A 27,781-nucleotide genomic window follows, 5' to 3' on the forward strand; every position below is an offset into this window, starting at 1 on the left:
AATCAAAGCTCAGCCTTCGCCTCACCTTCCCCGCGGACTAGCCACCCCTGCCCCCACCCTAGACTGGGGAGGCACTGGGTTCCCCAGGGAAATCAGGCCTCCGCCCAGACGTCGGCTCGGGACCCCACAGACGGGGATCTGAAATCCTGGGGGTGACATTGAGCTTCAAAGAGGCGCTAGAGTTCCGCTCTCCTCGACCCTCACCCATCCCACCCCCGGCTCCTCCGGCTCCGGGAGCGCCCGGGGCTAGACTGCAATCAGAGGACAGGGCGCCTCGGGGACTCCCACTCCCGGACCGCTTCCCAGAACTCCAAAGCTTGTCGCGCCTCCGACTCCCCCTCCCCAGGGCAGCGCGCCAAATCAGCGCATGCGCATTCTCAGGATTGCCGCGTAGCTCCCCCCCCCACCTCTTTTTTTCTTTCCCCGCCCCTTCCCTCCTCTCCCAGTCCCCTCCCTCTCCCCTCTCAGCACCCCCCCCCCCCGCGGCACTTCAGTCCGGGGGAACAGCGGTGCGAGCTCCAGGCCAGTGCACTGAGGAGGCTGAAACGGGGGAGCCCCCAGTGCTCCATCAGGCCCCTACCAAAGGCACCCCCATCGGGTCCACGCCCCCCACCCCCCTCCCCGCCTCCTCCCAATTGTGCATTTTTGCAGCCGGAGGCGTCTCCGAGATGGGGCTGTGAGCTTCGTCCCGGGAGGGGGAAAGGAGCGAGGAGTAAAGCAGGGGTGAAGGGTTCGAATTTGGGGGCAGGGGGCGCACCCACGTCAGCAGGCCCTTCCCAAGGGGCTCGGAACTGTACCTTTTCACCTACGCCCCTGGTTCGCTTTGCTTAAGGAAAGGATAAGAATAGAAGAGTCGGGGAGAGGAAGATAAAGGGGGACCCCCCAATTGGGGGGGGCGAGGACGAGAAGTAAGAGGACCAGAGGGTGGGGGCTGCTGCTTGCATCGGCCCACACCATGCTGACCCCGCCGTTACTGCTGCTGCTGCCCCTGCTTTCTGCTATGGTCGCCGGGGCCACTATCGATGGTGAGTGAGATTCCGCGGGCCCCCTTGGAACCCTGGGGGCTCCCCCTTCCCAACCCCCACTCCTGCGTCTGGATGGGGAAGGGAGACGCGGGAGGGGGTGCCTTTTGTTATCCCAGTCCAGCTGACACAGCAGCGGCCTGACTGGGGGCGGGGATGGGGTCTGATTTGGGGGATGGGAGCCTGGGACAAATGATGCTTCCAGAGCCCCCCAGCTCAGACAAAGACCAGAGGCCTGGGTAAGGAAGGAGGGCTCCCCCTTTTTCTGATCCTGGGATTGAGAGGCCTTCTCTTCCTATTTCTGATCGGGGAGGGCCTATGCCTCCCCTACATCCTCCACCCTCCCACACCCCCCCATCTGAATTGTGAAGGAATCCGGATTTGCTGTGTACCGCTGCAAAAGGGGGCGGAGGGCCTTTTGCAGTGGACTCTGAAGGCTGGAAGGCAAAGCTGGCTAGGGGTGCCCTGCTGGCCAGAGGGCAGGCAGGCCGAGAAAGCCGTGGGTGGGGAAAGGGAGGGCCCCCTGTTTGGGTGTGGAATGAGCCCTGCATCCCAGGCATAGAGGCCTCGGTCCAAAATTCTGGGCTGTCTGCCTTGGTTCCGAAGTAAGCGCTCCCCTCTGATGGCCTCTGTCAATAGCGGTGTTGAGACATGGAGGGGGCCTGGTGATGCTCTTGACTGAATTTCGCTTCTTAATTCCTGGGAGCTTTGAGATGAGAAAAAAAAATCATATGTCATCATTGTGGAAGAGACGGGAGAATGGTCTGGAATGCTGGGGAGAGGGTTCAGAGGAAGCCAATTTCTGGCTTGATCACAGTTTGGATTGGAAGGAGAGCTGGCATTTGGATGGGGGGTTATGACTACGCTCCCGCACCCCAATTCCCGCTCATTTAGTAAATGTGTTTAATCCCAGCCCTCCCTCACCTCTTACACTTTATATAGTAGTTAGGCTTGGACTACTGTGTTTTTTGGGGGAAGACTGTGTACCCCTCTCCACTCTTCTGTCAGCTGTTTTCCCTCTTGCTGTGAGTCACCAGTTCAAGACTTGCCCAAGCTTTCAACTGGGGGTCATGGGGTTGAATTGGGCTGGGCCCCTAACTTGAGAAGGGGTGAGATTCGTTACTTCCTGTTGGGTTTTCCCTGCCACTGGAGACAACAGCCTCAAAGCATCAGACACCCCTCCTCTGTCTTCCAGATCTTGCTGCCAGGCTGGGATTGGGAAAGTTTTTCTCTGAAATCAGATTATGTATTCTCCTCCCCTTCTCTACTTGTTTCCATTGGGAGAGGAGGGCAAGAGGGTCAGGAAGCAGCTGTGCCCAGAAAGACAGTTTACTCGGTGGCCCTCATGTTGGGGACCGTCCCGTCTGGCTGCCACCCCTACTCTTCTGCCTCTGATCTTCCCTGAAAATCCTTCAGACAAGCCTGTGCAGCCACCCTCTGCCCTTCACGTCCCACGTCATCTTGTGCTTTCTTCTGGGTCTCAGCCCTGTGAGGGGAGAGGGGAAACTGAGGCAAAGAGCCCTGTGAAGGGAGGTGGGTGGAGTCAGGTAAGAGCAAAGGCAGTCTGTGGAGGGCCCAGCTCCTAGGGCGGATCACTCCAGGGAGCCTAAATGCTCCTCTAAGTGACTGAATGAGGGAGTCTGACATGTCTCCTCAACTGTCACCTCTAAAACTCTAGTTCATAGCCACTCTCCTCATGGCCCCACAGGGTAAGGGTAAAGGTCAGCGGTCAAATATTTGTCCTAGTACACAGGATGCTGTGTCCATCCCTGTCGAGAAATACAGTCCCTGGGGAAGGGATCACCTCCATGCACATCCATATTCCTCCCCTGGGGAGGAAGGGAGGACCTGTAGGAGTTGACGCTTTAGACTCTGAATGTCCTTCTTGGCTTTCTGGAGAAGGGGCCTCCAGCCTGGATTTATCTGATGGTTTAATTGCCCTTCCTGCTTCTTGGGAATAGCTCTAGGGGCCTTCCCCCATTCTTTATTCTGTCTGAAACTCTTGCGGGAGTCCTCTGCTTTGTGGGGTGAGAGGGTTCAGCCCCTCCTAGTGAATACACTTGCAGTCAAGGAGGTGGGAGAAGGATCACTGAGAGCCCTGCTGAGGAGAAGGGGCAGTTCATGGTGGAGGGAGCGCCCCAGGCAGGCAGCTCAGGGAAGTCTCCTTTTCCCAGCTCTCTCCTCTCCCACTTGAGCTGGTGGCACGGTGTTATAGGGAAGGTGCACAGTTGAAGTGAGTTATGAGGTTGACGTGCTAGCCTCCTGGCTTCAGGAGAGAAGGTTCCAGTCTGCATCCCCCTGCTCAGACCCAAATCCTAAGCATCCCTCCATGGCTTCCTCTTTCGAAGGCAGACATGTGCGGCAGATTCATACGGGCCTTTATTTGGGAGCAGCCTCACAAAACTTTTTTTCCCAGCCTTCTCGGTGCTTTTGTGTGTTTGTTTTTGTTTGCTTTATTATTCTCTATCTCTCCCCTTCTCTGGGCCTTCCAGCCATGTCACCCAGGGCCCAGCCTAACTCAGATCCTTTCCAAACCCACACCCTCTCTCAATGCCTTCCTGAGGTTGGGCGCAGCTCAGGGTGGATGGCAGAGCAAATGTAACATGCCTAAGGCCCTGGGTTCTGTCCCCAGCACCAACAAACTCACCTCAGCCAGCCATTGCTTACTTTGCAAAGCCTTTCCTCACTCCAGTGTTACTCTTTCCTGTCTTGACTCTGCACATGTGAGCCTCAAGAGTTTATTCACACACACCCTGGATTCCCTTCTGGGGTCTTCCCCACCCCTTGGCTTCCTTTCTCTGCCTGTGATCCAGATCTGAGTAGGGGGGCGCTTGCTTGTCCTTGGGGAACCTGGGACTGCTGAGTGGGACTATGCAGGGGTCCCTGAGCTGGTGGTGACTTGTGCCAGGGAACCTGGTCCCCCCCCCCCCCCCGTGTTCTGTCCCAGATTTCAGCCTGGTTAGCAGGATCCTGCATTGTTTGGAGAAGGAAGCAGTTGGCTCTGGAGTGTTTCCCGTGCTGTGGCCTCATGGCACAGTGTAGAGCCTCCCAGAAGGAGGTGAGGGGTAGGGGAAAGGAGATTGTCCATCACACTCCTATGAGATGACAGTCCCCCAGGCCTGACTTCCCAGCTTTCCCACCCCTTCTCTGAGAAGCACAGAGTCTAATCTGGACCCCCTTAGCTCAGAAGTTGTTGTGTTGCTACTCCGTCTCCCAGAGTCTGGATATGTGCTGCTCCATGTCTCAGGTCATTCTCTGGGTTCACCTCAGGACAGCTGTGTCACCCTCTGGACAACCTCTGCAGTGAGCCCCCTTCCTGCCTTTTTTGGCTTCCTGCTTTGCCGTCTGTCCATCGTCTTATTGGTCTTCCAGAAGCTCTGTGTCTCCGGGGCTCTTGGTTCTTAACTTTTATTTGCCATCCCTTGCAGTCTCCCCTGCCCCTGACTGTCTGCGCTCAGTCACTGTCTAAGTGTCTTTTGTCTCTGCCAGTCCCCTATCTGGTAGTGGCTTCTCTTCCTGCCCCTTACATTGGCTTATTCTTCCCTTCTTGGACCCAGACTGTCCCCTTCAACTCCCCCAAATTCCTCCCTTCTAACCCCCTTTCACTGATGTTGGACATTGGCATTAGGGCAAATATTTCTGTAACAAACAAACAAAAACTCGATTTGTGTGTGTCTGTGTGTGTGTGTGTGTGTATGTGTGCATGCACGCTCACTAAAAGAGGGAATTGGAGGTGAGACTTCTGGTAGAGCTTCCTCTCAACAAGAGTTTGAGAACTGAAGGAGGCAGGAGCTCAGAGCTTTCCCCGCTGCTGAGAGCAGGCCATGTGGGGCACGGGGGAGGGCTAATAATGGGCCCAGCCTTGGGAGAGATGTGTTGACCTCTGCTGGCATTTGAGGAGATCTGGATTTTATTTGTGGGGAAAGGAGAAGACAGGGTCGTGGGTCAGGCTGATGTCCTGAGTCAATATTGACTCAGGACGGAAGAGGAGACCCTTCTCTTCCCCTGGAGGCCCCCAGCGGTCCATGCCACCCTGTCTGTCCATCTGTCCCAGGCCGCAAAGCAGAGTTCCAGACTCAGGAATGACAAAAATGTGTCTGAACCTCACTGAGCTGCGGGAAGGAGCCGCTGGTAACACCCAAAATACATAAAATTTGGGGAAAAGCTCTCTGTTGGGCTGGAGGCCTTTGCTGCCCTGCTCCCAAATGTTTGAAAGCTCAGATTCCTGGAGTCTGCCCCAGCCCCTCTCGCTCCTCTTGTTCCCTTAGGTTAGCCATGTGGTTTCCCTTAGAGAATGTCCCCAGACCTATTCGAGGGCACCTAGCCCTGTCTCTGCTGTGTCACTTTGCAAAAGGCACCAGGGTCACTTTCTTGCTGTCCCGGCCTTCCCTCCCCTTGTCCTTCGGGAGGAATGTTGGAGGTTCCCAGGGGTGGTTGAAGGACAGGTCCCTGTACTTTGGAGAAGTCTCTGTCCAGGGCTTTCTTCTCTCCCTCTTCCCTAGCCAGAAATACTGGCCTTCTGTCCCCACCCTACCCAAAGGTCCCAGAGTGGGACAGAGGATGATAGCCAAGGCTTGAGCCCGGGCAGTGGGGTCTGTGTTGTGTCTGGATACACACCCAACCCCACACCTCCTGCCCTGGCTCCAGCTTGGTGGCCCTGGGGGCCATGGCTGGGCTGGGTGCCTGGTTGGGGAGGGGCAGGGTGTTGGCCAAGTTAGCATGGCGGTCACATCTCCGGGCAAAGCTGAGAACAGACGGCCCCTGTGTCCCCGTGCTCCTTCTGCAGCTTGCTCTCCCTCCTCCCTCTCACGCCCCAACCCTCTTCTGTCCCATTCTTGCCCCTTTCCTCCATGCCCTCCTCCCCAGAGGCTACCCAGCCTTGTGCAGTCACCGTTCCCCTCCCGCTGCCATGTTTCTTCCTCTTCCTCCTCAGTGTTCTCTGTAAGATGGGACTGCACTAACAAGCACCTCACAGCTTGACAGTAGGACCCCAGAGTTTCAGATCTGTGTGTGGTACTCAGTGGTCACTGGGCTGGAGCAGGCAGCAACTCTTCCTAACCTATGCTAATCTTGCCCCCCATCTGAAGTCTCTAAGGATGGGTTTTTTGAATGTTGGATTCAGAGGTAGACAATCCTGCTGAGGGCATCTAGGCTGGCTTGGCCTTTAAGGAGATTATACATTTCCTCCCCCACCCCCATCCCAGCTCCCTTCCAGCTTGGAGGAGGCTTCACTTGGCTGTGGAGACTGCCCCAAAGTAGGTTATGTGTTTTCCTTCTTCTCCCCCCCTAAAGGAAATCAAAGACAGGCTTCAGCCTTCTCACTCAAAATTCCTAGGGCTTTCTCCACCATGGCTGACAGGAAGTTCTTCCACTTATCCCCTCCAATTCTGCTCTCCTGGCTCTCCTGAGAGACATGCACCCCCACACCCACCCCGCCCCACCCCCGCCTGCTCCGTCCACCCTCTGCCCCTGAGCCTGAGCAGAAGGACAGGGTCTGAGCCCTCCTCTTCCTTTCACGGAGGGAGGGGAGCCCATCCCCCACTGCCCTCCCTCCACAAGCACATCTGGTTTGTGAATCTCTCTCATTTCAGCCTTTGGAGTTTGCCAGCTGCTGTTTCCTCTGTCGAATTCAGGCCAAAAATGGGGGTGGGGGACAGTGGGGGAACCATGTGAGGGCCAAAGGAGGGGATCCGTGGCTGGGACGTGGAAGGCAGAGGAGGTTAGAGTGACCAGCCAGTGACCTCAGACCCTGGCTGTGAGTTCTGCCCTGGGGAAAGCTGGGGCATGGGCTCAGCCCCAGGTGGGGAAGGGAAGGAGTGTTCTCGGTTTGGTGTCTCAGCGGTCCATTTCTGAGTTCCAAACATCCCATCTGCCTCTGCGTCCTACTGCAGCCCCCCCCCCTCCGCGGCTTGGCTGGCCAGGGGAAGTGACGGTCTTCAGCATGCTAACTAGGTTGGCGGGCTGTTTCCCCCGGGAAGACCTCACAGCTGGCCCAGTGGGGCAATGAACTCAGCATTATCCACCTCCTCAAGGGGCCTTTATTCCCGGATCAGGGGAGGAGGGAGGGAGGGGGACTCCAAGGGGGCCTGGCCAGGCCATCCTCGATGTGTTTCCTGAATCAGCTCTGGTTCTGGCCAGGGGCCTGGGTACAGTCCTCCCTGCCAGAGATGGGGATGAGGGAGACAGGGACCTGGGTGCAGTCCTCCCTGCCAGAGATGGGGATGAGGGAGACAGGGGCCTGGGTACAGTCCTCCCTGCCAGAGATGGGGATGAGGGAGACAGGGACCTGGGTGCAGTCCTCCCTGCCAGAGATGGGGATGAGGGAGACAGGGGCCTGGGTACAGTCCTCCCTGCCAGAGATGGGGACGAGGGAGACAGAGGTCTGGGTATAGTCCTCTGTGCCAGAGATGGGGATGAGGAAGACAGGGGCCTGGGTGCAGTCCTCCCTGACAGAGATGGGGATGAGGGAGACAGGGGCCTGGGTACAGTCCTCCCTGCCAGAGATGGGGACGAGGGAGACAGAGGTCTGGGTATAGTCCTCTGTGCCAGAGATGGGGATGAGGAAGACAGGGGCCTGGGTGCAGTCCTCCCTGCCAGAGGTGGGGATGAGGGAGACAGAGGTCTGGGTATAGTCCTCTGTGCCAGAGATGGGGATGAGGAAGACAGGGGCCTGGGTGCAGTCCTCCCTGCCAGAGGTGGGGATGAGGGAGACAGAGGTCTGGGTATAGTCCTCTATGCCAGAGATGGGGATGAGGAAGACAGGGGCCTGGGTGCAGTCCTCCCTGCCAGAGATGGGGATGAGGGAGACAGGGCATTTCAGTGAGGGCACTGGACTCTCTTCTTCAGAGCCCTGACACACTTTTCGTGCTCTCGGCCTTGCATTTGAATTAGCGTTGTACAGTCTCCCCAGGAACTGTGCTCCTGAGGGGTTCATGACCTTTGCACCCATCTTGGTGCCTGGTTCAGTGCCTGGCACAGAGCTGGCCTCCAGTACGTGCCAGAGGAACAGAAACAGGCTTGACCAGGAGCTGGGAGACGGGGCCCCCTGCCCTGGTGTGGGTAAAGGCTCCTGTGCTGGCCATGGTGACAAGGGCCACAGATGGCTGAGGGCTGCACTCTACGAGCCTGGAGTCGTGGGGCTAGAGAGACGACTCAGTGGTTAACAGCACAGGCTGCTTTTTCAGAGGGCCTGAGTTCGATTCCCACCACCCAAAAGCAGCTCACACCCATCTGTAAGTCCTCTTCCAGGGGATCCGGTGCCCTCTTCTGCCCTCCTCAGGCACCAGGCAAACATGTGGTGTACAGACACACATGCAGGCGAAAAACCCATCCGCATAAAATAAAACTTGAGAGAGAGAGAGAGAGAGAGAGAGAGAGAGAGAGAGAGAGAGAGAGAGAGAGAGAGAGAGAGAGAGAGCGCGAGCGCCTAACGTGAGCTGAGCTGAGTCCTGGTTTTGTCACTTGCCACATGTGTGATTCTGGGCAGGTCTGGCCCAGAAGCTCTGGGTTAGCAGCGCTCTGCTTGTCATCCTGGGAGGAAGACTAAATGATGGCAGATGGAAAGAGCCGATTGATCAATTGCCCCCAGCTCCGCACGTAGCACTGGCAGCCTGTGCTGACGTAGCTCCGCACAGGGCGTCAGGGTAAAGGATGGGATGAGAGGAATTAATGCCAGGTGGTTCCCATGGGTGGAGCCATTCCACAGGTGAGGGACATCAGAGTTAGTCCCTGTAGACCAAGCCAGCCAGCACCCTGCCTCTGCTGGGGAGCAATCTTCGATTTTTTCATCCCCTGCTTTGTGATCTGATCAACCAGGAAAGCGGTGTCTTGTGGTAGAGGGTGAACCTTCTACCCTCTCCCATCTTCCTTGTCTGGCCCCCGCCCGCCGTCCTCTGCAGGTAACACCTCCCAGCCACACACTGTGTGCCAAGGGCACCGCCACAGTTCTCGTGTGGGTCCAGTGGTAAGGAGTGATATAGGCCAAGAGGCCAGGGGTGTCCCTGAGGTCAGAGATGCGGAACTGGGAAAGGCCATCTGTGGGCTGACAGTGGGGACAGGAGGACCGTAAAGAAGCATAGCAGAGGCCTCCACCCTTCCCTGCTGCCACCGTTAGCAAGGTCAGGGGGCCTGGTGTCCAATGAGAAAACTAGAGCCCCAAAGCCTTTGACGCTGAATCCCTGGGATGGAGGGGCACGCCACACAGCCAGTCTGGAATACTTGGAAAGGGGCCATAAGACCCTCTTGGATTCTTCTCTGCTGCAGGCACACTGTACGGAGGATTGATGCCGGGGAAGGAAGAGTCTTAGGAACCCCCAGGGTCCAAGAGTTGGTTTCCATCCTTCCTTTACATCCCCCCTTTCTTTCCTTGCCTTTAGCCCCTAAGACGTGCAGCCCTAAGCAGTTTGCTTGCAGAGACCAGATCACCTGCATCTCGAAGGGCTGGCGATGTGATGGGGAAAGGGACTGCCCAGACGGCTCCGATGAGGCCCCTGAGATCTGTAAGTACCTTTTTCTGGGTCCCTCTCTCTGGACCCTGGGCTTTTCTCTTTCCTTTTGTGTGGTGTTTGGGATAGGAGCAGCCCATCTCTAGCCTGGCACGGACCTTGCTCCGTGGTTGTATCTGCCCATGACACGGCTAAACGTGTTCTCTCCTGCTTCTTCAAAGTACCCAGCATGGTGTGAGTAGCAATGGCACCTTGGATTTCTCCTTTGGCTGCTACATCCCCAAGGCTGTTGGAGATAGTACACTCTGGGCTGCACCTTTGCCACAGGGAGATAACCACTTGGCCCTTTTCTCAGAGAATTTTCTTCTTCCCTAATTTGAAGCTTCTCTGGCACTCGATGAGTGGCCTTCAGGTTCTGCCAGGTACCCTTCTGCCCTTAATCTCCCAGGCCAAAGGCCACTGCTCTTGCTTAGTCCCTGTACCAGAAGCCCCACCCCTGTGCCCTTTCCGACACCCCGCCTTCCCCTGCCCTAATAAGTGGTGTAATCAGAGGCAGCTGTTTAAACTGGGAGAAAGGTCCCCACCCAGCCTTCAACCTCCCAGTGGCCAGGAGGGGGCTGAATTGGGTGGAGGACTTGCTGTAGGACCCCAGAGTCCTGGGGTCTCTACCTTCCCTGCATAACCAGTCCTATCTTTCCCCCTGGGTTTCATCCAGCTCTGTTCCCATCCCGTGTCCCTTCTGATGTCTCCAGCATGGTTCTCAAGGGAGTGTTCAGAGTGGAAAGAAAGCCCCCTGTTCTTCACCCCTGCACCCGCCCTGGAGGAGTAAATCACCAGGCTATTAGGCCTGGAGCCTCCTCTTGTCTCCACCACTTCCCCCTCGTGTTTCTAACCCTGTGCCTGTGTGTTGGAAGGAGAGAAGGCCACATGGAAGCTGGGAGAGTTTGTACTCTTCTGTTCATTCTTCCTTCAGTTTGATGCCAACCCTGTTTTATTGAATCCCCACACGTGTTCACACACCCGCATTCCCCCAGACCCTAACAGACACACATAACTCCCTCCACCTGGTACAAACACCCACCAGACAAAGGCTCGGTCGATTGTATAGCCCACGTGCTCCCAAAAGTGTCTGCAGAAACACTCAAACCGACCAGGCGGTGGTGGCGCACGCCTTTAATCCCCGCACTCGGGATGCAGAGGCAGGCGGATCTCAGTGAGTTTGGGACCAGCCTGGTCTACAGAGTGAGTTCCAGGACAGCCAGGACTGTTACATAGAGAAACCTTGTTTTGAAAAACAAAACCAAACAAAAATAAGCACTCAGACAGATGCCCTAACACATGTAGTAGTACACAGCCCCAGATAGGCGCACAGAAAAGATGGTATAGAAACCTCCTTGCCCAGAAACTCTGTCACTCCGCGCCTCACGCGAACCCCTCCCTGCACAGGCGGGGTCAACACCAGCACAGACACACCACACCCTTCCGTACCCTGCCTGTTGGGGCCATTGGTGTCATCTCATCCCTCTGCCTGGCAACAATGGAAATGAAGAAGGATGTTATCAGTAGACCACACCTTTTGACCGCTCTAGATCCTCCCATTAGGCCTTTGCTCTAGGCTGGAAGTCTCGAATAATATTGCTTAAAAGAAATATAGTCTAAGTCATGTACACAATTCTGAAATTTCCAAGAAAGGAGATAGCTAAAATTAATTTGAATGCTTTTATCAAATGCATCCAAAATATTATTTCAATATATTAATTTTACCTGTATAAAGTTATTAGAGATCTTTTTGCCTTCTTTTGATATTTGATATAAAAAACTAGTATATATTTCATATGTAGATTTTGGATTTTTGTTGCTGTTTTCTGTGTGGCCCTGGCTGTCCTGGAACTTGCTCTGTAGACCAGGCTGGTCCTGAACTCACAGAGATCCTCCTGTCTCTGCCTCCCGAGTGCTGGGATTAAATGTGTGCACCACCACGCCACTAGCTTCATATGTAGTTTTAACTTCACACTTCATTGTTTGAGAGCTGCGTAGGCCGGTGCTGTGTCTATGAACTGGCTCACTTCTGGACTTGGTGCTTCCCTTGACACCCAGCCCTGTACTCTGGAAACCGCAGGAAGGTGTTTTGTTTCTGTCTGTTTATCGTCTGAGCTCCCTTTCTGCCAGGGACTGTGTTTCCTTGAGCTCACCCAGACCTTTCACTCCGCCTCCTGTCTACTCCTGATTTATAGACTATTGAGGCTGTAGGGGCCATAAGTACGGAGCATTTAGGGTGGACCCTGGCTTTTCTTTCACGTGGCTGTCAGTGTGTAGCTGCGTGGTGAGTGCTGCAGCTGGGGGCAGAAGGCGCCATCTAGTCCCCACAGGTGTCTTACCTTGATTTATTCCTCGCCTACCCACACAGTACAGAGACGGCTAAACGACCACCTCAGGCGGCTTGGTCACACCGTCAAATCTGTTTGCTCCCAGGTCCCCAAAGTAAAGCCCAGAGATGTCAACCAAATGAACACAATTGTCTGGGGACCGAGCTGTGTGTTCCCATGTCTCGTCTCTGCAACGGGGTCCAAGACTGTTTGGACGGTTCAGATGAGGGTGCTCACTGCCGAGGTAAGGGCGCCACATGCTCTCCTGTGCGGTAGGTATGTGATCTCTTGATGCAATATCTGGTGGGATGTTACCATCCAAGGACCATCCTTGTGCTTTGGTGGGTATGAGATCTTGTCCTGTTCCCATGCCCGGACTTGTCAATGAAATTACTGGGCCCCTTGGGCTTGGAGCTTGATCAAACAGCCCTATGGGCTTCAGCTGTGGGCCAGACTGAGCACTTTTCCTCTGGCTGTGTGTGCTCGGACAAGTCGCCTCTCTTCAAGCTCGTTCTCAATAATGAGAAGTCAGCATTTTATACTGTTTTTAATAGTGGGCTGCCTTCTTCAGATGCTTTCCTACGTGACTCCTGGGTCTGAACAAAGGAGCGGAGCTGTTGTCGTCGGAGCTAGGGTTAGATAGGGACCTCGAGTTTGCTTCACTGACCCTGCCAGAGTCCTAGGAGGTATCCCTCACAAACTGCAAATCTTGAAGGGATCCAAGAGCTGCTCCTTCCCTTCCACACATTCTCAAAGCCATTCAGAGTGAGGAGGGAACATTAGTGACAAGTCACACTTCTTGGCTGTGGTAAAGGTTTAAGCAGAATCTGTGATGTAGAAAGTGACAAGCCTTCAGGCCTGGCTATTGAGAGGAAAACTCGCCCCTCTTCTGCCCAGGGTCCTGGGCCTGGGGCAAGCGAAACCTTTGACAGGCCTTGTGGGAGGGGCGGTTTTGGAGGCGGGGCCAGTGTCATATGTCATACACATGTCAGAAAACATCTGTTTGTGGGAGGAGACACATCTGGATCCTTTCACTCGGGCAGGGACTGTGGAGCAAGGGGATTTGTGGAAGATTTTTTTTTTCTCCTTTCTTTTGGCTGATTTCATGTGGAGCTCTTGGGATGAGAGACAGAAAGTAAGTTGAGGGCTAATTTCAGCCCCATGGTTGGTCTTAATCAGTGCTGTATGCTCGGGTGTGCTTCCTTTTCGAATACCCTTTTAGTTGCAGAAACAAGTAAACAAAAAACTTGGCTTGGACCCTCCCCAGATATTAGAGAAGCCCACCCACCCAGAAGGCCGCCTTTCCAGATTTCCCACAGCAGGCAGCGTTTACCCGCTTGGCGAAAGACTAGAAAGACAGGCAGTGCGTTCCAACTCCCTGATCAGAGGGTGGCAGAAAGAATAACTGACCCCCCCGCTCCTCACTCCTGGCAGGCTTAGTGCTTGAAACACCTTAGCCTCTCCGCAGTTCCCTCCTAGGTGGGGGTGTGAGCGCTTGGACAAAGGGGTCTTTGTGGGCTAGTCGCCTGGCCCCAAGCGAGCCCTTAATTGGGTCACTGGGGGGGCACAATTGTCCTACCTCTCCCCACCCCTGCCTTACTCCCTCTGTCTCCCCTGAAGAAGTGGGTCATGGCAGAAGGAGGAACTCATCTTCTTCCTCCTCTTCTTCCTCCGTCTGGACTCTGGATCTCCCTTCTGACTTAGAGCAGCACCCGTAGTTCAGAGGACAGAAGCAGTTGCATTGCCTGCCCCTTCTTCACCCTCAGCTGGAACTGACATGGTTTGCTCCCTTCAGGTGCAAACACAAGGCACACGAAAGGAACGAGACTCTTCCTGTTGACCCTATGGAAATACCAGATGCCGTCTTAGGGGTCAAGGATGGTCCAGAGTGACAGAGCAGGGAGAGACAGGTGTCAAGCCACTGTTGGCTGTGTGACCTTGGCCCTTTCTGGGCTTTGCAAAATATTGCTCCTGCTTCCTAAGCGTCCTCCCTCTCTGGCACTGTGGCCTTGACTTCAAAGCGGTTTGTGAAGAGTGGCTGGAGATGGGGGAAGGTTGCTGTCTCGGGTGGCCTGAGTGTGTCTCTCCTGTCTTGTGCAGAGCTCCGTGTCAACTGCTCTCAAATGGGCTGCCAGCACCACTGTGTCCCCACACCCAGTGGACCCACCTGCTTCTGTAACAGCAGCTTCCAGCTGCAGGCGGACGGCAAGACGTGCAAAGGTGCGTGAGCATGTGTGCAGGGGTGTGTGGGAGGGGGCTGGCTGCTGGGTGAGTTGAGGCAGGAGGATGTCTGGATGTGGTGTGGCTGTGAGCCCTGAGCATCGCTTTCGGTGTGCCTCTAAAATGTCTTTGAAAAGTTGTAGGTTGCACATGAATTTTGTTGTAAAAAAAAAATCATTAACCACCTGTAATTCCAGTACTTGAAAAGCTGAGGTAGGTGGATTACTATGAGTTCCAGGCCAGCCTGGGGTACAGGGTAAAAACCTTTCTCAAAAAGATCAAAGTTGAGCCGGGCGGTGGTGGCGCACGCCTTTAATCCCAGCACTCGGGAGGCAGAGACAGGCGAATCTCTGAGTTCGAGGCCAGCCTGGTCTACAAGAGCTAGTTCCAGGATAGGCTCTAGAAACTACAGGGAAACCCTGTCTAAAAAAAAAAAAAAAAAAAAAAAAGATCAAAGTTGGGCGGTAGTGGCTCACGCCTTTATCCCAGCACTAGGGAGGCAGAGGCTGGGGGATCTCTGTGAGTTCGAGATCAGCCTGGTCTACAGAGTGAGTTCTAGGACAGCTAAGGCTAAGGAGAAAACATGTCTTAAAAAAACAAAAAAAAGAAGAAGAAAAGATTGAAACATTCCAGGTAGAACAAGCTTCCTTAATGAATTCTCTTCTCTTCTGATCCCATTCCGAGGTACAATCTCCTAGCCGTGTGCTCTGCCCCTTGCCAGCCCTCTGTTGTGTGCATGTACTCACCAAAAATGTAATTGCAAATCTCGCTTATGTGTGTGTTTCCATAAGTAACACCACATTGTATGTATCACTTACAGTGTTTCTCACTCCTCAGTACATTCTAGGGCTTCTCCTCTACCCCCCGTGGTAGTTTGTAGAGATTTACCTCATTCACTAAAAACCACTGTGACGTGTAGCTCTTACCACAGCTTACTTGGCCATTTCCCTATTGATGAGTAAGATGTTCCCAGTCTTTTCCTCTGTCGCAAACAATGCAGACTTTTCTGTTTTAAACTTGCCTGCCTCAAGGCTGCACAAGCATGACCTCCTCGGTGTAGCTGACCCTGACCACTCTAAATCGTGCCCTGCAACCTGCCTTTCTCCTTTCTCCTTTTTTTTTTTTTAAATGTGTATCAGTGTTTTGCCTAAGTATATTTATGTGCGACACACGTATACCTGGTGCTCCTGGAAGACAGAAGAGGATGTTGGATCCCCAGGGACTAACATTATGGATGATTGTGAGCCTCCGTGTAGGTGCCAGGAACTGATTCCAGGTTCTCTGCAAGAGCAGCAAGTGCCCTTAACAACCGAGCCACCTCTCCAGCACCTCTGTCTTTTTTTTTCATCTTTATTATTATTTTTTTTTTTTTTTGGTTTTTCGAGACAGGGTTTCTCTGTAGCTTTTTTAGAGCCTGTCCTGGAACTAGCTCTTGTAGACCAGGCTGGCCTCGAACTCACAGAGATCCGCCTGCCTCTGCCTCCCGAGTGCTGGGATTAAAGGCGTGCGCCACCACCGCCCGGCCTTTATTTTTTTTTTTATTAAAAATTTCCATCTCCTTCCCTCCTCTTCCCCTGTCCCTCCCCTCCCCTCCCCCCATACCCCCATTCCCTCCCTGTCCAGGCCAAAGAGCCATCAGGGTTCCCTACACTATGTTAAGTCCAAGGTCCTCCCAACTCCCCCCAGGTCCAGGAAGGTGAGCAACCAAACTGACAAAGCTCACACAGAGCCCGTCCTTGTTGTAGAGTCCAAGCCCATTGCCATTGTCCTTGGCTTCTCAGTCAAGCCACATTCAGAGAGTCCGGTTTGGTCTGATGTTCCATCAGTCCCATTCCAACTGGACTTGGTGATCTCCCGTTAGTTCTGTCCCACCATCTCAGTGGGTGAACGCACCCCTCACGGTCCTGACTTTCTTTCCACCTCTGTCTTTTTTAAAAAGATCTGTTTATTTTTCTATGTATGAGTGTTTTGCTCACATGTGTATTTGTGTACTACGTACGTACTTGGTGCTCAGAGAGGTCAGAAGAGTCTGTAGGAACCCCTGAAACAGACATTACTGGTGGTTGTGAGTCACCATGTGGGTGCTGGGAGCAGAACTCTGGTCCTCTGGTAGATCTGTATCTGCTCTTAACCACTGGGCCTTCCCTACAGCCCCTTGCCTTTTATTTTAAACACAGTGCTAAGGATCGAAGCCAGGGCCTTGCACATGTCAGATAGGCACCTACCACAGCCCCTCTTGGCCCTTGTTTTCCATAGCTCTGGTCCTACCACTTCTGCCCCAAGCTTTACCTTGTGTTTCCTTTGTTATAACATCAGCCTTCCCTTTACTACCAGAATGTATGTTTCCTGAGGATGGTAACGTAGTTCCCTCGTCAGAGTCACTGTTGTATCTGCCCACCTCACTGGTTTTCCGAGAAATGTTTTCTGAATGAACAGATGACAGTAGCGTGAGAGTAAACCCCGAAACTGCTTTCTGGCCAGGAGGTTTGCACATCCCGATGCCGCCGATTCTCCCAAACTGCCCTTCAGCGGGTGGTGTCTCAGAGCGCCCTTGCTACCCTGGACGACGACTCTCTTGTCCTTTTCTCCCCTCACAGATTTTGATGAGTGTTCAGTGTATGGCACCTGCAGCCAGCTTTGCACCAACACAGACGGCTCCTTCACGTGTGGCTGTGTGGAAGGCTACCTGCTGCAGCCGGACAACCGCTCATGCAAGGCCAAGAATGGTGGGTAGGGCTGTCCCATGGCCTCAGAGCCGGGGACCTGCAATGCAGCTTCCAAGGGAATGGCGACGGCAACAGTCAGAAGTCCCAACTGACCTTTCTCTGTCCCATCTTCAGAGCCAGTAGATCGGCCTCCTGTGCTACTGATCGCCAACTCCCAGAACATCCTAGCTACATACCTGAATGGAGCCCAGGTGTCTACCATCACACCCACCAGCACCCGGCAGACCACAGCCATGGACTTCAGCTACGCCAATGAGACTGTATGCTGGGTGCATGTCGGGGACAGTGCCGCCCAGACACAGCTCAAGTGTGCCCGGATGCCCGGCCTGAAGGGCTTCGTGGATGAGCATACCATCAATATCTCCCTTAGTCTGCACCGTGAGTCACCCGTTCAGTGGGCAGGGGAGAGCGGGGGAGATGGGCAAGAGGGACCCACTTTGGGAAATTAGACAGAATGAGCACTGCCTGGGGCAGGAGCCCAGTGAAGATGCCTCCAGCAAAGGCAAGGGGCTTGATGCCTCTTTATAGCAGGGCCAGAGCAATGCTACCTTCTGTTACACTCTGAGCTGTCTCTGGATGGCTTTTGCATTTCTGGTCCAGGGCTAAGGGAGGCCTCAGTGGGGAAGTAAAGGCTGAGAGGGCAATGAGTGGTCACTCTCTGGGGACCGAGGGACTGTCCCGTCCTTGAAAGAGGAGTGTGAGTTGGACTACAGAGGGGCTTTCCCATAGAGCAGGAGCTGCGACTAGGGGATAAAAAAGATACGGATCTGGAGGAGGGCCTGGAAAGGGGGGTAGCAGAGAGCAGAGGAGCCTGAGCCCCGCTTTCTTTGGGTTATCTTACCCTCAGGAGTATGGCCAGAAGAGACTTCCTACCGCTGGGGAGGTGCCAAGTCTCTGAGTCTATTTCCGGTCCTTGGCAGTCAATGAGAATATGGGAGGAGCCATGAGCCGCTTGGACATTTAGGATATGCCGGCCGTTCCCATTCAGGCTGTTTGCCTATGCAGCTTTAGGGTCGCACAGGGAAGAAGGGTGTCATGGGATGGGCTCATGCCTAGCTGGTGTAGATCCACGCCAATGTTGTTATACAAACAAACAAAAACTACTTCAGACAGCTGGCAGCGTCATATTCCCCGAAAAGCCACATCGGACTGAGGGGAAGGATCTGTGGCTGCTCTGTCCCCAGCCTTCAGATGTAACTGTATCTCTGACCCCGAGTAAACCAGAACCTCCCTGCCTCAAGTTTGGTTTCCTAAACTGCACAATGGGTTGGTGCTAGTCTGTCCAGGTCTGATAAGTCGAAGTGAAAGTTGAGTGGTAAAAAGTATGTAACTCAGGGTTGCGAACTTTAGATCCTCATGGTTTCTCCTTTTGTTTTGTTTTGGCTGCTGCGGGTGCTGAACCCAGGGGCCTCACTGGCAAATGCTAAGCGTGTGCTCTGTGGCTGGCTAAGGCCTCGGCTCCCTATAGTAGATCCGGAAGTGCCTCTCTCAGGGCCTGTGAAGTTCTCCCATAGAAAGCAAAGGTCCCGTGAGGTTCTGAAGGATTTGGTCTGAGTGAGAGGGTCCTTTTGGGGATGGTGGAGCACAGAGGGGCCGTTACTGTTTGTGGCCTCAGGATACTGCTCAGACATTGGCTGTGGCTCCCCAGCACTCTTAGTATCCAAGGGTCCCCTGTGATTGGATGTGTGTCCTTCTGGAGTGCTGGGCTGAGCAGCTCAAGGAGCCCTGTGTGGTAAGATTGGCGACAACTGCCCAGATGGTGTCCCCTGCTCGCTGTCCATTCAACAGACCTGCTTGGGCAAAAGACACTGCAGCCTTTTCTCCAGTCTTGCCTGAGGGCCAGACAGTGGTCCGCTGGGTAGGTGCCCTCCGGGAACCTTCTCCACTTCTGTTCTGGCCTGGTCCATTCTCCTGACTTCCTCCCCACAGAAGCAGGAAGTAACCTTGGGTAGATACCTCTCCCTTGGCAAACAGATTTGCCTGGCCTCCCCAGGCTGCCGAACTTTACTAGGCCTCTGGGGCAGAGTCCAGGAACCTGGAAGAGACCAAGGTTCTTGGGGGAGATACTCTAGGGGAGAGTGAGCGGGCTGCGTGTGCCCCAGCTTTTCTGTTCCTCCTACCTCATCCCCACCCCCACTCCTGACGCCAGAATGTCTGGCTGTCACCATGAGGATGGTTGTTTGCTCTCATCCCACAAACTAATTATGGGCCCTGAGTTGAAGATGTCGGAAGAGTCTCTGTAACACCCTCTCCCCACCCCTAGTACATCCCCTTCCTCAGGAGGAGGCCTGCCCTGGGGTCAGGGAACTCCAGGGGCCCAGGGAAACACCTGTGCAGGGGGCTGTTGTCCTTCCTCCCTGGAAGATGAGGGAAAAGTCCCTTACCGTGTGCCTTCTCAGTCTTCCACAGTAGCTCTCCCTACAATCCTCCCCACACCCTAAAGTCCTCCCTACAGCCCCTACAATTCTCCCTACAATCCTCCTTATAGTACTCCCCACACTCCCTACAGTCCTCCCCACACTCTCCCTACAGTCCTCCCTAACTGCTCCCTACACTCTCCTGACAGTCCTCCCCACACTCTCCCTATACTCCTCCCTATACTCTCCTGACAGTCCTCCCCACACTCTCCATACAGTCCTCCCCACACTCCCTACAGTCCTCCCCACACTCCCTACAGTCCTCCCATCCTTCCCTGTTACTGGGGCTTCTGTGAGATCCCTGGAAACATGCCTAAAGCAGGATAGCTTTGTGTGGTGGGCAGTCAGGAGGTTGGCGTGTATGTCTTTTGATTGAGAGCTGGGGAGCCAATGAGGACAGCCTACTGCTGTGGGGAGATGGGGAAGCCTGTCTCAGAGAGACCTCCGCGAACAGAAATAGAATATAAAGAAGGAAGGAAGCCAGTAAGAGAGCCTGTTCACATGGGTCCCCAAGTATGGGGACCAGTCTGTCTTGCATCCTGAGAGCCTTCTAAGGGTCCCTCCAAAGCCTATTACTTCTCCCCTCGGATGGGCCAGGCTGCTGAATCCATATTCCCCAGCCCCAGGTCACACTGGCCTAGGTCGGGGTGACTCGTCTCTTCTTCCACCTGAGCCACAGCCCAGACCCACCTTCTCCTCTGCCTAGTGAACCAAGAGACTTGACTTCTGGTGAGGTCAGAATGGTGAGGCCGGAAAAGAAGGGATGAGAGCCGGAAGTGTAGTTCCTGGCAGGTCCTGCATCCCGTCCCCAGCACGGAAGGGAATCACTTGATCCCTCATCTCAATACAGCAAGATCCTTGCTTCAGAAAACCATAAGGGGATGTTAAGAGCGCTCAGTCATACTTTTCCTAGAGAAATTGTGTCTATTTCAGCATGCACAAGCTTTTAAAAAGTATAGTTACAGGTTTTAATTTTTTTACATTTTACTTTTGTGTGTGTGTATACGTGGGAGTCAGATGACAACCTGGGTGGTTTACCCACTGAGCCGTCTCACCAGCCCCTGTTGACAGGTTTGGTTTGTATTTCTAAGACAGGATCTTGTGTAGCCCAGGGTGACTTCCAGCTTGTTATACAACTAAGGCTGGCCTTGAACTTCTGAGTCTTCCTATCTCTAGCTCCCAGGTGTAAAGGTCGGCTTTACAGTTATGTTCTTATCTGATATTTTTATTAGAAAATTTCTGTACTCTGATTTTATTATTAATTTTTTGGTGTGTGTATGTGTGTGTGTACCTGTGTGTATGCATGTGTCTGCACCTGCATGTGAAGGCTGGAAGTCAATGTTGGAGGTCATTCTCCTTAGCTCTCTATCTTATTGTTTTTAACTATTATAACACATGTATGAGTGTTTTGCCTGCATGCATGTCTATGCATGCCTAGTGCCCAAGGAGGCCAGAAAATGGCCTTGGAGCTTGAGTTCCAGATGGTTGTGAACCACTGTCTGTGCTAGGTACTGAACCCAGGTCCTTTGGGAGAGTAACCACTGAGCTACCGCTCCAGCCCTGCTCTCTGCCTTTGCTTTGAGGTAAGGTGTCAGTGAAGCCGCAGCTTGTGGAGTCGGCTAGATTGCTGATCAGCCCAGGAATCCTCCTGTTTCTGCCTCTCTGGTGCTGGGATTACAAGTGGGCACTGCCAGGACCCCCTTCTTTTTTTTTTTTTTTTTTTTTTTGGTTTTTCGAGACAGGGTTTCTCTGTGGCTTTGGAGCCTGTCCTGGAACTAGCTCTTGTAGACCAGGCTGGTCTCGAACTCACAGAGATCCGCCTGCCTCTGCCTCCCGAGTGCTGGGATTAAAGGCGTGCGCCACCACCGCCCGGCCGAGGACCCCCTTCTTAAAACGTTTTTAGAGACAAAGTCTTGTTGTGTAGCCCTGGCTGGCCCAGGATTTGATATGTAGACCAGGCTGGCCTCACACTCTCAGAGATCTGCCTCCCCGGTGCTGGGGTTAAAGGTGTGCGCCACCACCGCCGTTGGGTCCTAATTAATTCATTACACTCTACAGTTCAGGCTGGCTCAAACTCATGATAATCCTCTTTCATTGACCTTTCCAAGTGCTGGGATTGTAGTCATGGCCCTCCCCGTCCATGCTTTAATCTATGATATGTAAGATAGCAAATTAAGAAAACTGTAAGCTACAGATACATACACATAAATACTTTGAAAGTGATACACGAAAGACTAAAGTTCTGAAACTGAGTTCCAAGAGAGTCAACAGGTCTAATATTTCCAGGTCCCAGGAATGGCCCTTCCTGTCCTACCTCTCAGGGCCCTGAGTAGGAGGATTAGTCCAGTCTAGTTCCCCCACCCCCACCCTCCCCAGTTTAAGTTCCCCAGCTTAAGGACTCTGGTCTGTTCCCATTTCGCACCTGAGGATGTCTCCACTGTAGGAAGGTCGAGGCTTTGGGGCAGATGAAGCTGCAGACAGAGTCCTGGGAGGAAACAGCGTTTGATGAAGTTGTTTGGTATTGTACCAGGTGAAACAGGGTCTGGTGTTTGGTGGGTCCCTGGGGTTTCCCTCAGGGACACACTGCAGAAGAAATCCCCAAGCCCAGCTGGCCAACTTCGCTTTGCTTCTCCCTCCTCTCTCTCTCACTTTTTTTTTTTTTTTTTTTTTTGTGGGAGTGGGTGGGTGATGTGTTTTAAAACAATTACAGTAGGAAGTGGAGTAGTGGTTTTTCTGGAGGGAAGGAAAATAGACAGCAACCCCCACCCCCAGGTCTGTGATGGGCTGAAAGGGGAGTTGGGGGGGGTTGCGTCCTTACCGTGTGGAGCACCCACCCCTTCTCCATTCCATGCTAAGTCTACAGAATTCTTCAGAACTGACCATCATGGCTCATACCTGCAGTCCCAACACTTGGGAGGCAGAGGTAGGAAGGAGACTTATTAGTACATCCCAGGCCAGCATGAGCTAAGAATGAGATCCTATCTTAAAAAAAAAAAGCAACCAAATGGAACACTTCCAGAATTTATATGTGAAGGCATTCCCTCCTTTTGGCCTTTCTGACTCCCACAGGGTGTTGTGATACGGGGAGGTCTAGCCACCCTGTCCTCTGCCACCCCCATCCTGGCTCTCCAGCTTCTCGTTCCCTTCAGCCCCTTTTTGCTCCTCCTTCCCTGGCCAGCACCAGCCCTGTGTCTCTGGGCCTGGATCCAGTCTCGCCCTCTCCTCCCCCGCTGTCTCCTTGAAGTTGCCTCCCCAGCCAGCCTACCCCCAGCTCTGTCCTCCCTGTTTTCAAGCCAAAGGAAGTAACTTAAGCAAGACAGACATTTCAGAGCCCAGGGAGAATTTCTCAATCATGCAGAGACCCTAAGTCAGGCAGAGCAGAATCCAGGCATTTCATCCACAGGATCCAAGCAGGGGTAGAAAGGGCGCTCGGGGGATAAGTTACGGCTGAGTTCTGGACTTGCTGGTGGAACAAGCAAGAGCTGAAGTCAGGATTTGGTAGCAAACAGGAACATGAGGCCATGTTATTTAGTGAAACCTGCCAGCCCCGCCTCCCTGGCCAGATCCCTGAGTGGGATTGCAAACCATCCTCTGCCAATGTCCTGGGGTATTCCAAGGCTGGAGAAGGGAAGGGAAAGAATGTCCCAGCTCTAGGACAACAGAGCAAAGCGTTGGTATTCAGTACATACTTGTTAAACCAATCAATACCTGTGTGTCTGGCACGGGCAGGGGGGGCGGGTTTGATATAAAGATGGTGCCTGCTCTCCTGCCTCTGTGGTCAGCTGGAAGTCATGATGAGGGGGTTCCTGGGATCACTGCTCCCTGTAATAGGGAAAGGTACTTAAACTTGGTTAAATTCCATCCAGCACAGAGAACTCCTTTGTGTAGGCAAAGCTTCTTCCTATAGAGGAAGTTCCTCCATGTAGGGAGAACTTCCTGCCAGGGCAGCTTCACTCTGGGGGACAGTCTCAGTCTCCCCTTAGAGCTGATGTGGAAGGAGAATAATAGTTGCCGGGTACCCTCCCCCGCATCAGAACAACAGTTATTGCACATATGCCCTCCCCATCCCGGTACCCACCTTTAGTCAGGAGGGCATAGGTTGATGGAGCCCATGGGAATGACTGGGTAAGGGAAGAGGGTGGTGTGGATGGATTATAATGCAGGGGTGGAGTGTGGCACAGGGATGCAGTGTGGTAGGGATGCAGTATGGCAGGGATGCAGTGTGGCAGGGATGCAGTGTGGCAGGGATGCACTGTGGTAGGGATGCAGTGTGGCACGGATGCAGTGTGGCACGGATGCAGTGTGGCAGGGATGCTGCAGTGTGGCAGGGATGCTGCAGTGTGGCAGGGATGCTGCAGTGTGGCACGGATGCAGTGTGGCAGGGATGCAGTGTGGCACGGATGCAGGATTCCTGAAAGGACCATCCCAGTTTACTGATGAGAAAACGAGTCCTGACTGACTTGCCTATAGCTCCAGTTGGGAGGTGACAGAGCCGGAATTCAGACCAGTATTCAGAGCCCATCAGAACATAGGGCAGAGCGGAGCATTGGAACCAGGGTGGAACGTATTAGAATAAGGACCAGAACCCAGTATAATAGGATTCTTTCATCACTGAGGGACGTGGTGCATGCTCTGTGATCTTTGGGTGTGTGGATGTGTCTGGGGCTATTTTCTGAAGATATAAAAATCTCTTTCCTGCACCCAGATTCCCTTATTTTACAGAAAGTAACTTAAACTAGTGTCTTCTTGGGGTCTGCTGGGGGCCGTGTTTCTCGGAAAGGAGCTACTACTTAAGAAATACCTCTTGAGCAATGTGGATGATGGAGACACTTCGAGAAGAACTGGATTGTGTGTGCTGAGCCTCGGGCTGGGTCTGCAGAGGAGCTAAGCAACTTCTAAACCCAGCTCTATTCTAGGCCCTGGAACTGAAAGTCCCTTTCGATGACACAATCGGGCTGTGGTCCTTCCTTCCTGACTCATTCACCCTTCTCAAGTCCTAACCTCCCTTCCCTAGACCCCCACCAAACTCCTCCCTCAGCACAGCATCCCTCCTCCTCCTCCCGGAGGGCAGGAGTTGTTGGGAAGGCAACCTCTACCCGGCAGGCGTTAGTTTAGTTTGGGTGGGTGGGTGTTAGTTGTTTGTTTCAGATTTCTTTGTTCATTTTTTGCTTAGGTGTCTCTGTGTGTGCCTGTGTGAGTTTATATACATCGTGTATGCAGATGCCCTGGAGGTGTAGGTGGTTGTGAGCCACCTGATCTAGGTGTTGGAAGCTACACCCAGGGTTAGGGCAAGTGTTTAAGCACCGAGCCATCTCTCCAGCCCCTGGCTGATTTTTTTTTTTTTTTTTCCACAAGAGTCTCCTGTCATCCCTACTGGTCTTGGAACTCACTAAGTAACCAAGGCTAGCCTCAAACTCCTGACCCTCCTCTTCCCTCCTCCTAAGTGCTGGGATCGTATACAAATGTTTGTCACATGCCCAGCTTTCACCATTTGGGTTTATGGAGCGGGAATACTCAGCTCCTGTAGACACAAGCCCAGGACTCCACCTGAACCCCAAGCTATAGGACCCAGGCCAGTGCCCCATGGCAGTGAGGAATGATAATCCCAGTATGACTTCCTCTCTGCATCGCTTTGGAGTGGTGGCCTGTGGCTGCTGGGGATGGGGGGGGGAGGCAGAGGAATCTGAACTTTAGGAGAGAGGAAAATAATGTGTGTGTGGAGGGGGGGGTTGTATAACAAAGGAGTTTGCTTACGGCTAATAATCTCCAGCTGCAAAAATACCAAAGGGAAGGCCAGGCTGGCCAGGGACGTCATTTCTCGCCAACTCCTTACCGGCCTGCTGAATGGGACTCTGCTTGGCCTTTGGGGAGGTGAGGGGAACCCAGCCAAGGACAAATATACGCAAGCAGGGACTGTGACTACCTTTCTCTCCCAGAGATGGGAGAGAGTGCAGGCCAGGAGAGGGGCTCCCACTCAGGCAGGTCACCCCATCTCGAGGCTTGGACTGAGTGTGGAGCTGCATCTGGGAGCAGGGTATCAGATCTCTGCAGGGTTCTTCTCTTCCCTTCTTGCCAAGGGTGGATGGGGGAGCAGGGCCAGGGTGTTGTCAGTCCTAGGGCTGGGCAGTGACTCAGGAAGCCTGAGGAAGTTGGAGAGAAGGCCATCTGTGCCAGCTGGTGCTGGGAAAACAAGATTTGACTGATGAATTTTGCATACATGCCAGCGGCCCCCCAGACCCCCGCAGTGCCCACCAAGTAAAGGGCACACAGCCCTGTTGATTTTTTAGCTGCCCTGCTGGCTGCATGGGGCTGCAGAAATGTCCCTGCTTTGGGACTTCAGCTTCCTTTGGAGGTGGCCCAGCGGTTTCATTTTAATCTGGTTTCTCTGTGGCAACCGTGTGTGGGGCCGCTCCCTCGCCTTTAACTCTTACACTGAGCTTTCTTCCTCTATGACCTTGGCCTTCTCCTGCTCCTTTGCCCGCTCCCCAAGACGGGGTAGTCCTGGGAGCCCAGAGGACAAAGTCACTAAGTTTGAGACTGCCGGCACTTGTGATAACCTCACCCCATTGACCGCTACCTTCTGTCGTCTCAGGGTGGGGTTTACTAGAGGGGACCTGAAGAGGAAACCATTTATGAAAGCCTCCAGTGATGCCTCTCCCTCCCCCCCCAGCCTCAGTCCCGTGACTGTGAGTCAGTGACTCCACGGACAGCCAACTTCCCTGGGCGCCACGTTCCTATTCCTTTTACCCCCTCCCACTATTAAGAAATAGCTCCTGAATCCCTCTGGGGGGGAGGGAGGAGGGTTGGGAGGAGTTGAGCAGAGCCCACATTACGCCTTTAGCTGTGAGGTAGAGGAATCCCCACCTGGCTGAGTGTGGATAGCGCAGGAGCGCAGGATAAGCTTCAACCGAAGGCAAATAGCGAAAAGGTGTCTTTACCTGTTGTTGAAATAGGGCAGATAAAAATCTCTGCCTTAGGAACTTTCCAGTTTGGAGAGGCCTTACTTCTGAGGGTGTCAGAAAGGTGTCAGTGGGGGGCATGAAAGCCAGGTTGTGTTGGGAAGGAGGCAAAGGTCGTCCTTGTTCCCATCCCCCCTTCTATGACCCTTCATGGCTTACAGTGACCATGGCAGCCGTTCGGAAGCTCCTCTCTCTGTTTCTGTTTCTTCTGGTTTATCCAGGGTCCTATCTTCACCTCCTCCTGAACTCTGTCCCTCTGGGCTTCCCTGGCAGAGGAGGGTATTCAGCAATGAGAACATAGAAGAGACAGGGACGTGAGGGGACATTCGACGCATGTTACTGACTCCCAACCTTGTGCCAGCAATCTTGTGTTGTGCTGTATGAACTTAATATTTTGAAATATTTTCCTCCAAGCAGAGTTCATTTATGAACATTCTGCTTTTCAGTTTTTTTTAAACTTATGCAACATGTACAGCCTCCAGCCAGTACTCCTTGTTAGTATGAGATAATTAGACTTACCATGCAAAAGTGAATATAAGTCTGGCCCAAACCAAAGATACGTGCTGTTTCGATTAGTTATGGTGCTCTTATCTCAAGTAAAAGCAAATTAAAAAGAAAATATTGGGGTAAGTCGGGGAGTCGGTAGGCCTATCTACCCTCCTGTCTTTTGGCACTACAAGATAGCTCTGGATTAGAATTGGAATAGATTGTCAGTCAGCCAATGTTTGCCTAATCCCCCATGCTTATGACAACTCTGAGTCCAGGATGGGGGCTGGGGGCGATGAGATACTGACTGGGGGGAGGATCAGGCCCCAGAGAAGCACGCTCACAGGAGGGATGGGCACCTGTGGGAGGGCCCGGCCCACATAGCTCTTTCATTCTTTCCCCAGATGTGGAACAGATGGCTATGGATTGGCTGACAGGAAACTTCTACTTTGTGGATGACATCGATGACAGGATCTTCGTCTGCAACCGAAATGGGGACACCTGTGTCACCCTGCTCGACCTGGAACTCTACAACCCCAAAGGCATCGCCCTGGACCCTGCCATGGGGTGAGAGTGGCAGGCTATAGTGGGAAAGGGGGTCCCATTGACTGCACCCCGTTTAACACGTACGCACCCGCAGGAAGGTATTCTTCACTGACTATGGGCAGATCCCAAAGGTGGAGCGCTGCGACATGGATGGCCAGAACCGCACCAAACTGGTCGATAGCAAGATCGTATTCCCGCACGGCATCACCCTGGACCTGGTCAGCCGCCTGGTCTACTGGGCGGATGCCTACCTAGACTACATTGAGGTGGTGGACTATGAGGGCAAGGGCCGGCAGACCATCATCCAAGGCATCCTGGTGAGGGAGCTTTTGTCTGGGGGAACCATTTATCAGAGTCTTCCGGTGAGGGGGGTGTCCTTTGCAGGGGACTCCCTGTGTGGACAGTGTGGGAGCGTAGTCAAGGCTTCTGGTGAGAGTGGAGCCAGTAGGAATGGGAGAGAAGAGAGAGAGGATATGGCTTCCATTCTGATGGGAACAGTTACTTAAAGGCACCTTTTACTTCCTTTTTCTTATTTGATGCCTAAAATAGCCCCCGGGAGATGAGCAGGCAGTTGACAAAAGCGGGGTTCAAAGAT

General features: G+C 53.4%; 1 protein-coding gene across 1 annotated transcript in view; it reads left to right on the top strand.

The window, feature by feature from the left end:
• Window positions 1-494: 494 nt before the first annotated feature.
• The window catches only part of Lrp1 (LDL receptor related protein 1), a 79,109-nt gene continuing 51,822 nt past the window's right edge, over window positions 495-27,781 (top strand). Inside the window, 8 exon segments of the mRNA XM_038314633.2 lie at window positions 495-1,025; window positions 9,398-9,520; window positions 11,939-12,076; window positions 13,933-14,052; window positions 16,650-16,778; window positions 16,893-17,156; window positions 27,045-27,207; window positions 27,281-27,503. Of these exon segments, the coding sequence (XP_038170561.1) occupies window positions 956-1,025; window positions 9,398-9,520; window positions 11,939-12,076; window positions 13,933-14,052; window positions 16,650-16,778; window positions 16,893-17,156; window positions 27,045-27,207; window positions 27,281-27,503 (1,230 nt within the window). The 5' untranslated portion in view covers window positions 495-955.

This window comes from Arvicola amphibius, chromosome 17, assembly GCF_903992535.2.
Source record: "Arvicola amphibius chromosome 17, mArvAmp1.2, whole genome shotgun sequence".
Classification (NCBI taxonomy): domain Eukaryota; kingdom Metazoa; phylum Chordata; class Mammalia; order Rodentia; family Cricetidae; genus Arvicola; species Arvicola amphibius.